This window comes from Eutrema salsugineum, unplaced genomic scaffold (assembly GCF_000478725.1).
Source record: "Eutrema salsugineum unplaced genomic scaffold, Eutsalg1_0 scaffold_4, whole genome shotgun sequence".
Classification (NCBI taxonomy): Eukaryota; Viridiplantae; Streptophyta; class Magnoliopsida; order Brassicales; family Brassicaceae; genus Eutrema; species Eutrema salsugineum.
In genome coordinates, this window is record NW_006256686.1 from 12,883,671 (window position 1) to 12,898,160 (window position 14,490).

The 14,490-nt window shown below is 39.5% G+C and overlaps 1 protein-coding gene and 1 non-coding gene across 2 annotated transcripts; one reads left to right on the forward strand and one right to left on the reverse strand.

The window, feature by feature from the left end:
- Positions 1-4,048: 4,048 nt before the first annotated feature.
- On the reverse strand, positions 4,049-11,024 carry LOC112084540. Its single transcript, XM_024153689.1, has 2 exons — positions 10,694-11,024; positions 4,049-4,572 (listed from the first exon to the last, which is right to left on the reverse strand). The coding sequence occupies exons 1-2, from the start codon at positions 11,022-11,024 to the stop codon at positions 4,049-4,051; spliced, it is 855 nt and encodes a 284-aa protein (XP_024009457.1).
- Positions 11,025-12,973: 1,949 nt separating this feature from the next.
- On the forward strand, positions 12,974-13,084 carry LOC112084834. The gene has a single exon (XR_002898493.1). It is a non-coding gene; the product is annotated as a small nucleolar RNA R71 (small nucleolar RNA).
- Positions 13,085-14,490: the final 1,406 nt, after the last annotated feature.

The following is a 14,490-nucleotide window of genomic DNA, read 5'->3' on the forward strand; positions in this document are numbered from 1 at the left end:
GTATCAAACCCTCGCCTTTACACCTCGGCCTCCTCTGTGACATGACCCCCTCGACATATCCACCTCGGTGTGACTACACCGAGGTGCACTTCACACGAAACAAAGTTCCAAAACCTCGCCTTAACCCCACGGTGTCTTCTGATCCAAGGTGCTTGTTTTACCGAGTCTAATGCTCTAAAACTCGACCTAACCCCTCGGTGTGAGATATACCGAGGCCTTCTTGTCACCAACCCAGATCACAAACAAGTTTGTTTCACGTGCAAAGATCTAAGCTTAATCAAAGACAAGTTTCATGCATGTTCTTCAAGTGTTCTTCACGTTTCAATCCATTTCCAGTACCCCTCGGTGTGTGGCTTCGGTCTAGGAATTCTTCAAGAGGCCGAGGGGTGGCTCCAGCAACCCAGAAAGGGTGGGTCAGTACCCAGTTTGTCCTGGGCTGACCCGGCCCAAAGCATTCTCTATATATAGTTGTTTTGGGAAAAACCCTTGTTCTTTCTTTTCAATTTCGGTTTCTATTCTACCTTTTAATACTATGTTTTTGATTTTGTTTATTATGTCTGAGTAGTTTTATTGTTGGGTCTAAGGGATTTTCGATGGGGATTTATATGTTTGGTGAGGATTCCATGAGCTTTTGAGCCGAATCTTAGAACTTCTTTTTTCTGAATTCGTTTTTACTGCATAAGAGTAGCGTCATGAACTACAATCTGATCCAGATGCTTGGTGACACGAAAGTGTTCATCCGGTGTCAGATCTAGTTTGGGAGAGCAAAACAAACATAGGAGTGGAAACCTACTTATGGGCGATTTGTGAATGCTGACGAGCTTAAACATAATCCACCTCTTCTTTTCCAGGGCCAGAGTGGAAACCTACTGGTCAGGGTTGAGAGAGATAGTTGTCTATGATCACGACAGTGGTGTATTCATACGTCCGTGACTCCAGTTCGAAAAGTTTAAGCTAAGATCTTATCAAATTTACTCTCTAGCAATGTTTTGAATCGTTCGTACCCCTGAGAAAACTTCCTTGAACCCCAGCGCCTTTTTTCTTATAGATTTACACCGATTTTCATTCATGCTTTAATCTAGTTTCTTTACTCTTTCAATCGATTTTCACTTAGCAATTAGGTCTAGCCGTTTTTCTCGTTTTACCCATTTTCGTTAAGTTTAGTTATTAGGTCATTTTAATTCCCGTATTTTCTCTTTAGGATTCGTTTTTACGTTTTAAACACACCACCAAAACCCTCACAAAACTCGTCTGGTTCTAGACTTCCTTACTTTATATTTCTTTCGAAGGCTTTTGCAGGAAAGATCCTCCTTCCCTGTGGGTTCGATCCCTAAGTACTACAATCGATCAGATGTGCACTTGCGGCTATTGATTTCATTTAGGGTAAAACTTGACACCCTCACGACACACCGCATCAAGTTTTTGAACAGGAAAGTTCCCGGAAAAATTTGATGCTGCTAGGGTTGACTTCGCGGCTTCATGTTTTAACTTATAACCCTAGATATCTGCAAGTGCACAGCTGTACGTTGTAGTACTTAGGGATCGATCCACTGAAGACCAAGTAACTGCAATACGAGTTTACTTGAGATGAGAACTGAGCTAAGATGAAAATATGGGTGTTTGTTTGGAGGTTGTGAACAGTGACGAAAATAGAAAATAATAAACTTAAAAACTAGTAAACAATAAGATCAAATAAATACGAGAAGGTGTTGGGCGTTAGGGAATTTTCCAGGAATCATAGACTAGCTAACAAGAGAATTAAACATAGAGTTTTCAATAGATTGTTCCTGAAATCAAACCTAGACTAACCTACTCACGTAGTATTAATCACAAATCAATTCACTCAGATTTACTAAACTCCCATTCAGTTCTCTAAGTGTCTAGACAAATTAGTTTGATAATTTCACAAAACACTTTAGCTCGACTCACGCCGTCTAAGAGAATTTGTTCATATAAATAGGGTTAATCGATTCAACAACACTTTCGGTGAGTAAATCAACCTAATCGCAGTAGCTAGATTATCGATCCAAGCCACATAATCGAAACGCAAATTTAGACGAAGAAATCTAAGGATAAACCCTAGTCTAACAAACCAGAAACCAATCCATGAATCCCTTTGAAAAATCCCTTAAAACCCAACAAGGGAATTACTCAATCATAGTGTATAAGAACATCATAGAAGTATAGCAGTTTGCTGGAAATTAAATAAGAGAAAGGTAAAGAATGAAGAACGAGGATGAAGATGCAGATCGATGATGGATCCTTCGGCGACTCCTTCTTCTCCCGAAGACGGCAACTCCGAGGCGTGCGGCTCTCTTCTGTTCTCTCTCCACGACTTGGTCATTAGAATGACCTAAAATGAGTATATATAGCCTTCTAAATCGTTGGAAACGTCTAGGGTTTGAAGAATGAGTAGTGGGCTGGACTTGGGCTTGAATTAGGTCACTTTCAGACGTCAACGTTGTCTGGCTGCGGTCGCGGTGGTCCTGACCGCGGGGAATCATGGTCTGGCCGTGGTCGCGGCCTATGCTCTCTTTCCAGACTGTATTTTCTTTCTTTAGTGCATCGGGAATATCTGAAGATCTAACCGTTGGATTGTCTCCAAACCAATTGCATTTGAAATCTGGTTGTCTCTTCTATGTTGTCTCAAATTTTGGGGATCATCGGACGGTGAGAAGGTCTTCATCGAGTACCATAATTCTGACGGTCTGCATTTATCCAAAATTGCTCATTTGCTCCAAATTGCACATCTTTAGTCAAAGTTTCCTGAAAAGTCTTTTAAAACTCTAAAACATAGAAATCACTTAAAAACCATTGAAAACAGAGTTAAAACACCTGCATAAGATATTAAAACGATCCATAAAAATGGTTAAAATCCGGTGTTATCAACTCTCCCAGACTTAAACCTTTGTTTGTCCTCAAACAAAACATAGATCAAGCCAGGAAAAAATCTTTAAAAAAAACCCACAGGAACTAAACAATATCTCAGTGACCATCCTTCTAAACCATAACCTATCGTAAAACATGTATCTGGATCTAGTCTAGAAAATTCTCACCAAAATACAAACATAACTAGTCCGTTGATCTGTAATGCGAAAATCTACACACTTAGATCTAACTTCCAGTAAACTAGCTCTTTACATTCATTAACTGCACAGTGAATTCTCATTCAGGGTAGACGGCGTTTGGTAGTTAAGGGCTATTTAAGTGGTGGAGTTTAATTGTTTCGGGTTACCTGAAGAACTGGAGGATGCAAGATATTATGCAAAACCGCAAGAGAGAGAAGTACCTGCTGATGACCGCAGATTTTCAGTCACTTTTCTTTTGCCAAATGCTGTGGCTATAATCTTCCGCCATTGTTGTAAACAGCTACTCCCCCAGACTTAAGATATTTTTTAGGAATCAGATGGATGATCTCCAAAACTCCAAATAATCGAATCAAGCTTGCCTCAAGTATAAAATTCGATCCTTTTAGACTCTCTAAGGTTTTTATTTCCTTTCCTTTCTTATTTTTTTTTTTTCTTCTCTTTTTCGGTTTTTTTTTTTTTTTTTTGGAAAACTTTTTTTTTTTTTTTTTGAAGGGGGAACAACCTTTTATAGAGAGAGAGTCTAAGGGACGAAATTGTACTAAGATTTTGAAGTTATTCCAAGGCAAACTGAGTTTACTCCTTTTGTTGAATAATTCCAATGAAATCGCAGGTCTCTGTCTTTAGTGACTGAAAACTGTGTTGATCCTCTTTCTCTCCGACGTTTTTGCACATATCTGCATATAGGACAATGAAAAACAAGAGTGAATGTGGTTTGAAAGAGGCTGGGTTACGGTGGGGAACTAGCTAAAGGTGAACTAGCCATTCAGGATCAACAAAGAGTGGTAAAGGGGTAAAGGAATCCTGAATGTATGATTCGTTTCCCTGATCTTATGCTTTAATGAGAAAATTAAGTCAAGATTAAGTCCATATAAAATGAGCTAGTATATCCTGTCAGAAAGAATCTCCATGAATAGAAATCCTCTGGTGGGAGCTCGTAGTGTAAGTACTCTAGCTACCGCCTAATCTAGTCCATTGACAGTGAAATTACCTCCTTGGCGGTTCCATAGAACCACAGCACCATAGGGTAAAACTTCTTTGATCTTGAAAGGTCCAAACCATCGTGATTTAAGCTTTCCGGGAAACAATTTTAGACGTGAGTTATAAAGTAGAACCTGGTCATTAGGTGAGAACGTCTTATGAACTATTTTCCTGTCATAAAACTCATTCGTCTTCTCCTTATAGATCTTAGAGTTCTCATAGGCATTATGGCAAATCTCGTCTAACTCATTTAACTGAATCAAATGTTTTGCACCTGCTGTCTGGATGTCGTAATTCAGCTTTCTTATGGCCCATTCCGCCCTGAGCTCTAACTCCCATGGAAGATGACAAGCCTTACCATAAACAAGTTGAAAAGGTGTAGTACCCAATGGGGTTTTGAACGCAGTTCTATATGCCCAAAGAGCATCATCGAGCTTTGCTGACCAATCTTTTCTTGTCGGTCCTATTGTCTTTTCCAAAATTTCTTTGAGTTCTCTGTTTGATACTGATAACACCGTATTTTGACCACTTTTATAGTTCGTTTTGAAATACTTTTCTAAGTTTTTAATTGCTTTTAAGTACTTTTATTACGTTTTTCTAGTATTTGTAGTTCCAAGACTCTTTTCAGGTAACTTAGGGAAAAGCTTAACAAAATGGATAGAAAACCAGATTTCAGCTCAGAGTCAAACCGTCAGAAGTTCACCCCTGATTGAAGGCCTTCTCACCGTCCGATCCAGCTCAAATTTGAAGACCTTAAAGATGGAAGTATCAGCTTTCCAGTGCACTTTACAGCTTGGCAATCCAACGGTTCAATCAAAGGATACGTGAGGAGCAAGATGTCCCGTAAACCAGCCGGCAAGCACTTCCACCCGCGGCCAACAAGCAATTTCCCGCGGTCAGGAGCATCCCGACCGCGGCAAACCACTCATTCCCCGCGGTCAGAGCACGCCCGACTGCGGCAAGCCAACTCTGAGCCCAAAAGCCACTTTCTGAAGCCCACATTTGGAGAAACCCTAAGTGACGTCCAGAGAGGTCTTGAGCACTATAAATACATGTCTTAGGAACCCTAAATCGAAGAACTCATCACCACCGAAATATTTACTTCATATTCTTATTGTTTTTGCTTTAGCTTTTAGGGAGAGAGAGATTTGTTCTCTTGAACCCTTGTTCTTTCTTTTTCAATTTCGGTTTCTATTCTACTTCTTAATACTATGTCTTTGATTTCGTTCATTATGTCTGAGTAGTTTTATTGTTAGGATTAAGGGATTTTTGATGGGGATTTATATGTTCGATGAGGATTCCATGAGCTTTTGAGCCGAATCTTAGAACTTTTTCTTCTGAATTCGTTTTTACTGTATGAGAGTAGCGTCATGAACTACAATATGATCCAGATGCTTGGTGACGCGAAAGTGTTCATCAGGTATCAGATCTAGTTTGGGAGAGCAAAACAAACATAGGAGTGGAAACCTACCTATGGGCGATTTGTGAATTAGGACGAGTCTTAAACATAATGAATCTTTTCTCTTCCAGAGCCAGAGTGGAAACCTACTGGTCAGGGTTGAGAGAGATAGTTGTCTATGATCACGACAGTGGCGTATTCATACGTTCGTGACTCCAGTTCGAAAAGTTTAAGCTAAGATCTTACCAATTTACTCTCTAGCAATGTTTTGAATCGTTCGTACCCCTGAGAAAACTTCCCTTAACCCCAACGCTTTCTTTTCCATTGATTTACACCGATTTTCTTTAAAGCTTTAGTTCAATATTGCCTTCCCTTTTTAGTTCATTTTCATTTAAGCATTAGAATATCCGTTTTTATCATTTTTAGTCATTTTCATTAAGTTTAGTTATTACGTCATTTAATTCTCGTATTCTCTTTTAATATTTCGTTTTTACATTTTAAACACACTACCAAACCCCCACAAAACCGTTTTTGTTCTAGACTTCCTTACTTTAACTTATTTCAAAGGCTTTTTGCAGGAAAAGATCCTCTTTCCCTGTGGATTCGATCCCTAAGTACTATAATCGATCAGCTGTGCACTTGCAGCTATTGATTTCATTTAGGGTAAAACTTGACAACCCTCGACACAACCACATGAAGTCCACACACCATCAAGTTTTTGGCGCCGTTTCCGGGGAAGGCACGCGTTTTCTTTTCTGCAAAACCCCGAGAAAGGTTAGTAAATCGACTCTAGAACCCCCTTTTTTGAAACTTTCCATTTTTCGGTTATTTTGTTTCTATTTCAGAAGATATGGATCCTATAAATCGAAATATACACTATGAGGAAGGTTTGTATAACACTCCTCAAGCCACCAGACTCAGAGAGAAGCATCTACGCGATCTCTACGCGAAAACTCAACCCGAAGACTACAGAACGTTCCAGAAGGAGCCCTACGCACCTCTGATGGCAAACCCTAGATACTCTATGTATTGCCTACCTCACCAGGTTCTCCAGCAAGATGAGAACGTCCAGCTCAGCAATAGACTGAGTCAGCTCGAAGGCGTGATCAGACAGTTCATAGAAGCTCAAGCAACCGCTACAACTGCCCTAAACGAAAGGATTGATGGGATATCGAAACTTTTCAATGAAAAAATTGATAACCTAGCCTCACAAGTCAATTCAATAGAAGAACGTGCAACCAAGGATGCAGCTATGATTGCTAACAGGTTCAACAGCATGGAGGAAGAGAATAGCAGATTGCATAGTGCCTGTCGACTTCTACATTGTCGAAACGAGATATGCAACCTATCCAGTGATTCTCGGATGGTCTTTTCAAGCAACTTCCGGAGCTATAATGGAGTGGCCTAACCGGAGGATTTCATTTGCTAGTATCGACAAAGATGTCTTCACAGAAGCTGTTCCATACAACAGCAAAGCAGGAAAACGTTCTGCAACAGAAGAGTTTGAAGAAGAACTTTGGAGTGACGAAGAACCTGCTAAGCAAAGCAAGGAGATGTCGAAAAAGACTTGTCTCAGGACAAGGTCTTCTTCATTGGAATAAGTCACGTCCAACACCAAAAGTCGAGCTAAACGACTTAAAACAAAAGCGCTTAATGGGAGGCAACCCATTTAGGTATTGTTTTCTTTAGAATTTTTCTTTCTTTTTCTTTTGATCTTTTTCTTTTTCTTAGTTTCAGGTGTTTCTTATAAAACAAAAAGCCAAAAAAATCAAAAAACCAGAAAAAAACCAAAAAGAAGGATGACTGCTCGGCCCAGCAGGAACCAAGGAGAAGCAGGAAGAGGCCGCGAAATAAGCCCCTGCGGTCGCAGACGTTCTGACCGTGGGAAACTACTCATCGACCGCGGTCGCGTGAATATGACCGCGGCCAAGTACTTGTTTGCCGCGGTCGTGCAGCCCCTGAACGCGGCACTTGGTCGTTGACATCCAAACCCGACCCAAACCACCCCTTTCACCCCATTTCACCTCACCAATCACCCTCCACCTCATTCATCACTCTCCACCACCTTCATCACCACCCAATCACCTTCCCAAACCCCTTCGAATGAATCCGGTTAATCTCCACCAGCATCCCGGATCCAGGTAAGTTCTCTTTGGCCTTACCAATTCGATTATCTATGCATTTTTCTCATCCAATCTCGACTTGTTTCACACTGAGGACAGTGTGATTTAAGCCTGGGGGAGGATTTCATCCCTTTCTAACCACTTTTCTTTCATGAGTCTTGCATTATCTACACTTTTTGCATTTTCCTTAAAGTTTTTCAAAATCGGTTTTCAAAACAAAATACGTTTTAAAGGGAATGGTGAACATGAATCAATGATAGTGACTCTGTGCTTTTAGACTGTTCCTAGTGACATGCTCATTCATGATTTAGGACTAGACTAGGCGGTAGCTAAACACATTTGAAACGAAGTACCCTAGAGGAATTTAAATGATTTCGATTTAGATGAAGGGATACACTAGCTCTGTTTTATTTGGACTTAATTTGGACTTAATTTTCTCATTGAAGCATTAGACCAGGGAAACGAATCATACATTCAGGACTCCTTTATCCTTTTACCACTCTCTATTGATCCTGAATGGCTAGTTCATCTTTAGCTAGTTCCCCACCTTAACCAATCCTCTTTCAAACCACATGCACTCTTGTTTTCTATTGTCTTATATGCAGATAAGTGCAAAAACGTTGGAGAGAAAGAGGAACGACGCAGTTTTCAATCACCAAGGACAGAGACCTGCGATTTGCCGGAAACGTTCCCGGAAGGATTCAACACAAGAGGAAGCTCAGTTTGCCTTAGAAAAATCTCAAATTTCTGTACAATCCCGTCCTCTAGTCTCTCTCTCTTTAAAAGGCATTTCCTTTCCAAAAAAAAAATAAAAAATATCCAAAAATAAGAAAAGAAATGAAATAAAAGCCTTAGAGAGTCTAGAGAGGTCGAATTTTAAGTCCCAAGGCAACTGGAGTTCGATTTTATGGAGTTTTCGAGATCATTTTCTGATTCCCGGAAAGAATTTAAGTCTGAGGGAATAGCTGTTCACGACAAAGGAGGAAGGATTATGCAACAACATTTGGCAAGAAGAAATGACTGAAAATTGCGGTCATCAACAGGTCCTTATCTCTCTTGCGGTTTTGCATATTATATTGCATCCTCCAGATTCATCAGGTAACCCAAACCACTTTAACTCCACCACTTAAATAGCCCTTTAATGCCAAACGCCGTCTACCCTGGATGATGTCTTTAATGAGAACTCACTATTGAACTTAATGAATGTAGAGAGCTAGTTGACTGGAATCAAGATTTAGATTGTTTAAGTTTTGCATGACGGAAAAAGTGGACTAGTATCTCTTGTGCATTGGTGAGAATTTTCTAGACTAAGTTGTGGATTGATGCACTATCTTTGGTCCTATTTTAGGAGTTCATGTCTATGAGATTTTTGCATTTCCTATTTTTGTTTTCACTTAACCAGTTTAGGCTTTCGCTTTGTTTAAGGACAAACAAAGGTTTAAGTCTGGGGGAGTTGATAACACCGTATTTTGACCACTTTTATGGATCGTTTTGAAATACTTTTTCTATGTTTTTAATTGCTTTTAAGTAATTTTATTACGTTTTTCTAGTATTTGTAGTTCCAAGACTCTTTTCAGGTAACTTAGGGAAAACCTTAACAAAATGGATAGAAAACCAGCTTTCAGCTCAGAGTCAAACCGTCAGAAGTTCACCCCTGATTGAAGGCCTTCTCACCGTCTGATCCAGCTCAAATTTGGAGACCTGAAAGATGGGAGTATCAGCTTTCCAGTGCACTTTACAGCTTGGCAATCCAACGGTTCAATCAAAAGATATGCGAAGAGCAAGATGTCCCGTAAACCAGCCGGCAAGCACTTCCACCCGCGGCCAACATGCGATTTCCCGCGGTCAGGAGCATCCCGACCGCGGCAAACCACTCATTCCCCGCGGTCAGAGCACGCCCGACTGCGGCAAGCCAACTCTGAGCCCAAAAGCCACTTTCTGAAGCCCACATTTGGAGAAACCCTAAGTGACGTCCAGAGAGGTCTTGAGCACTATAAATACATGTTTTAGGAACCCTAAATCGAAAAACTCATCACCACCGAAATATTTACTTCATATTCTTATTGTTTTTGCTTTAGATTTTAGGGAGAGAGAGATTTGTTCTCTTGAACCCTTGTTCTTTCTTTTTCAATTTCGGTTTCTATTCTACTTCTTAATAATATGTCTTTGATTTCGTTCATTATGTCTGAGTAGTTTTATTGTTGAAATTAAGGGATTTTCGATGGGGATTTATATGTTCGATGAGGATTCCATGAGATTTTGAGCCGAATCTTAGAACTTTTTCTTCTGAATTCGTTTTTACTGCATGAAAGTAGCGTCATGAACTACAACCTGATCCAGAAGCTTGGTGACGCGAAAGTGTTCATCAGGTATCAGATCTAGTTTGGGAGAGCAAAAAAAACATAGGAGTGGAAACCTACCTATGGGCGATTTGTGAATTAGGACGAGTCTTAAACATAATGCATCTCTTCTCTTCCAGGGCCAGAGTGGAAACCTACTGGTCAGGGTTGAGAGAGATAGTGGTCTATGATCACGACAGTGGCGTATTCATACGTTCGTGACTCCAGTTCGAAAAGTTTAAGCTAAGATCTTACCAATTTACTCTCTAGCAATGTTTTGAATCGTTCGTACCCTTGAGAAAACTTCCCTGAACCCCAACGCTTTCTTTTCCATTGATTTACACCGATTTTCTTTAAAGCTTTAGTTCAATATTGCCTTCCCTTTTTAGTTCATTTTCATTTAAGTTTAGTTATTACATCATTTAATTCTCGTATTCTCTTTTAATATTTCGTTTTTATGTTTTAAACACACTACCAAACCCCCACTAAACCGTTTTTGTTCTAGACTTCCTTACTTTAACTTATTTCAAAGGCTTTTTGCAGGAAAAGATCATCCTTCCCTGTGGATTCGATCCCTAAGTACTACAATCGATCAGCTGTGCACTTGCGGCTATTGATTTCATTTAGGGTAAAACTTGACAACCCTCGACACAACCACATCAAGTCCACACACCATCAGATACCTCCACTTGGCCACTCGTCTGTGGGTGATAAGGTGTACCTACCTTATGTTTCACTCCATTTTTCTTCAAGAGATTCTCAAACACTTTGTTGATGAAGTGGAAACCACCATCACTGATGACAAGTCGCGGAACACCAAATCTTGTATGATCGACTTGAACATCTTTATTGCTACTTTTGCGTCATTTGTGGGGCTGGCTATGGCTTCTACCCACTTAGACACGTAGTCAACAGCAACAAGGATGTACTTGTTTCCAAAAGATGAAGGAAAAAGACCCATAAAGTCGATTCTCCAAACATCAAAAACTTCGACTTCTTGAATGAAGTTTTGTGGCATCTCATTTTGTTTGCTGATGTTCCCTTGTCCTTGGCAAACATCACACTTAGATATGAATTTATGGGCGTCCTTGAACATGGTAGGCCTCCAATAACCAGCTTGTAAAACCTTTGCTACAGTCTTATTAGTAGCAAAGTGTTAGCATAGTTAGATCTGTGACAATGAAAAAGGATTTCTGGAACTTCTTCTTCGGAGATGCACCTGCAAAACAAGTTATCTGCACACTGCTTATAAAGACATGGTTCAGCCCAAAAGTACCTTATATATCACGCAAGAACTTCTTTTTGTTGTAGACGAAGAATCGTGGCGGTTCGACCTCTGCTGCTAGGTAATTTGCGATATGCATAAACCAAGGAAGCTCGGAAGGTTTTGCTTTTGGAGGCGGGGCTGGACGTGTCTCTGGGGTGACTACTTTAGCATTACCATCTTTCTCCACATCTCCAATAGGGTTTGGAGAAATCAATGTCGAGCTTGCATCGGGTGAGATAGTTTTTCCCTTAGATTTCTTTGATTTGCGGTCAGATTTTCTCGCCTTGTGCTTCGATTTTCTCGATTCGACAACTCCCTTAGGCTCGACTGAAAGAGCTTGTATAGAAACGTGTTGGCATCTTTCCTTGTTATCTCCAGGGTCTATAATCAACTTCTCTTCCTTGTAGATGGTTATACAGTAAGAGCTTCCACCACTACAGACTGCAGGATAGAAGATTCTCTTTTTGACTTTAGAAAAACAGACTCTTTGGTTGGGATAATCAACAACTGCCTCCACTGTTGCAAGGAATGAACTTCACAAATATTAACGCCCTGAGAGAGTCATTTTCCATCTCAAGAATGTGAAAATCAACAGGAACAAGACACCCTCCTACTTGCACCATCAAATCTGTTACGAAACCGTATCGAATCGTGCTTGAATTGTCTCCAAACTTAACAGAACCGTGAGGAGGTTTGATATCACATATCCCCAGCTCGTTTGAAACTGCTTTGGACATGACATTCACATTTGCTCCTGTGTCGCATAGAGAGTCAGAAAATTCCATACCTTCAATTATGCAGGGGAAGACAAACTTAACTGAATCGTTTATCTTATGAAGCTTCTTCTGGTGTGGAACTTTGCCTATTGCATCATACTCTTCAGGACATGCTGGAGATTCAACTTCAGTGTCCTGATTGCTAGGAATAGGCGTGACTTCTCTCTCACCATCAGTGTTTATGAAATGCAATGCCACATTGGATTGTCTACGGTTTTTCCCGGAAGGTGACCATCTTGTCTCTTCACACTTTCTCCAATTTGTCCAATTTGTTTCTCGAGCATCTTGACATGAGTTGAGAGGTTAGTGAACTTCTGAAATGACTCCTCATTGTTCTTGTTGAGGTGATCATTCATGATGTCTAACTTGTACCCAAGATCATTCATGTCGGCTAACTTAAGCTCAAGGTTGCAGATGTCTTGGGCGATTTCTTCATGTACCTCAGCGATTCGTCTCTCCATAGCTTCGGTGCTTTTTGAACTATCTATGATTTGTGATAGCTGCACGTCCATGCTATCAACATGAGTGGAAAGAGCTTCAAATTTACCATTAAGGTCAGTGTATAAGCAGTCCACTCTTATATTCACATCGTCTGCTAATCTTTGCAGCTTCATAAGAAGTGGTTGCACCATAAGCTCGAGCTTGTTGTCTTGAGAGGTTGGAGATAATTTTGGAGCAGATTGGAGATTCATATGGGTGTGGTCTTGTGCTCCAAGTTGATGATTAATCTCAGCTGTATTAACTGCTTCGCAGACATTAACAGAACGCTGCTGATTTTGGAGAAACAATTTCATCATGGCTTTATGATCATGGGAAGTAGAACGTGATGTTCTTCCTTGATCAGGACAATTGTTTCTGGTGCTTGCAGCAAGATTATTAATCAAGATGTAAGCTTCTTCCACAGTCCTTGTCATGAAGTTTCCATCGCTTGCTACATTTAGAGGTGCCTAAGATGTGCATTCAAGACCATCGTAGAAAGTGTTCAAGATGCATGTCTCTGTAAAACCGTGGTGAGGACATTCTCTAATGTGGCCTTTAAAACGGTCCCAAGCTTCATGAAAAGGTTCGTCTCCTTTTTGTTGGAACCTATAAATCTTTTGTCTAAAGAAGTTTGATCTAGAGGTGGTGTAGAAATGGTTAAGGAAGACAGCCTTGCATTCTTCCCATGATTCAAGTGAACCAGGAGACAAAGACTTGAACTAAGCATGTGCCTTATCACAAAGAGAAAATGGAAACAACTTGCACTTTATGTAATCTGCAGGAACTCCGATGGATTGCTTGGTACTGCAGATTTCTTCAAAATCTTCAAGATGGTCCATAGGGTTCTCCGATGCCTCGCCATGGAACCGGTTCTGCTTGACCAATTTTATGAGTTTCGTGCTAATCTCATAGTCTACGTTGATGGGCTGTAGACTAATGTGAGAACGGTTCTCATAGAAAGCATACGGAGTGTTATAATCTCTTAGAGTTAAACGAGGAGCGTTTTGGAACCTAACCTGCTCATCAACGTTTTGCTGGAGGTGATGGTTATCTCTAAGCCTATCTTAACTTTGCAAGTGTCTATTGTTATCGCCCATCTATATTTTTTGTGTGTGTGTGTGTGTTTTTTTTTTTCATTAATTAATTTATATATATTTTTATATTATATATATATATTTTTCGTTTTCATTTTTTTAGTTTATATATATATTATAATTTTTTTTAATTTCTTTTTATGTTAACATATATATATATATATTTATTTATAAGATAATAAATATATATTTTTTAGTTATATATATATATATATATAGATTTATATATATATTTATATATATTTTTTTTTTCGTTTTTTAATATTAATTTATATATATGTATATATATAAAATAATAAATATATTCTCTTTTTTTCTTTTATTTTTTTTCAAAAATGAACAAGAGAACATACCTTATACTCGATTCTGACCTAAAACTCGTAGGCAACGTTAAAGGTCCCCGGCAACGGCGCCAAAAACTTGATGTGCTCAGGCTTAAAGACGAAATACTATAATCCTTCCTCCTTTGTTGTAAACAGCTGTTCCCCCAGACTTAGATTCTTTTCGGGAATCAGAAAATGATCTCCAAAACTCCATAAAATCGAACTCCAGTTGCCTTGGGATTTAAAATTCGACCTCTCTAGACTCTCTAAGGCTTTTATTTTCTTTCTTTTCTTATTTTCAGATTTTTTTTATTATATTTTTTTTTTTAAAGAAAATGTCTTTTAAAGAGAGAGAGAGAGTAGAGGACGAGATTGTACCAAAATTTGAGATTTTTCTAAGGCAAACTGAGCTTCCTCTAGTGCTGAATCCTTCCGGGAACTTTTCCGGCAAATCGCAGGTCTCTGTCTTTGGTGACTAAAAAATGCGTCGTTCCTCTTTCTCTCCAACGTTTTTGCACTTATCTGCATATAAGACAATAGAAAACAAGAGTGCATGTGGTTTGAAAGAGGATTGGTTAAGGTGGGAAACTAGCTAAAGATGAACTAGCCATTCAGGATCAAC

What these genes read in the sequence shown, in the direction of transcription:
- LOC112084540 (XM_024153689.1), bottom strand. Translation starts at nt 11,024, where the DNA reads ATGTTCAAGGACGCCCATAAATTCATATCTAAGTGTGATGTTTGCCAA. An exon ending in TTCCACTTCATCAACAAAGT is followed by an intron (nt 4,573 to 10,693) that starts GTTTGAGAATCT and finishes CGGTGTTATCAG; the next exon opens with TATCAAACAGAGAACTCAAA.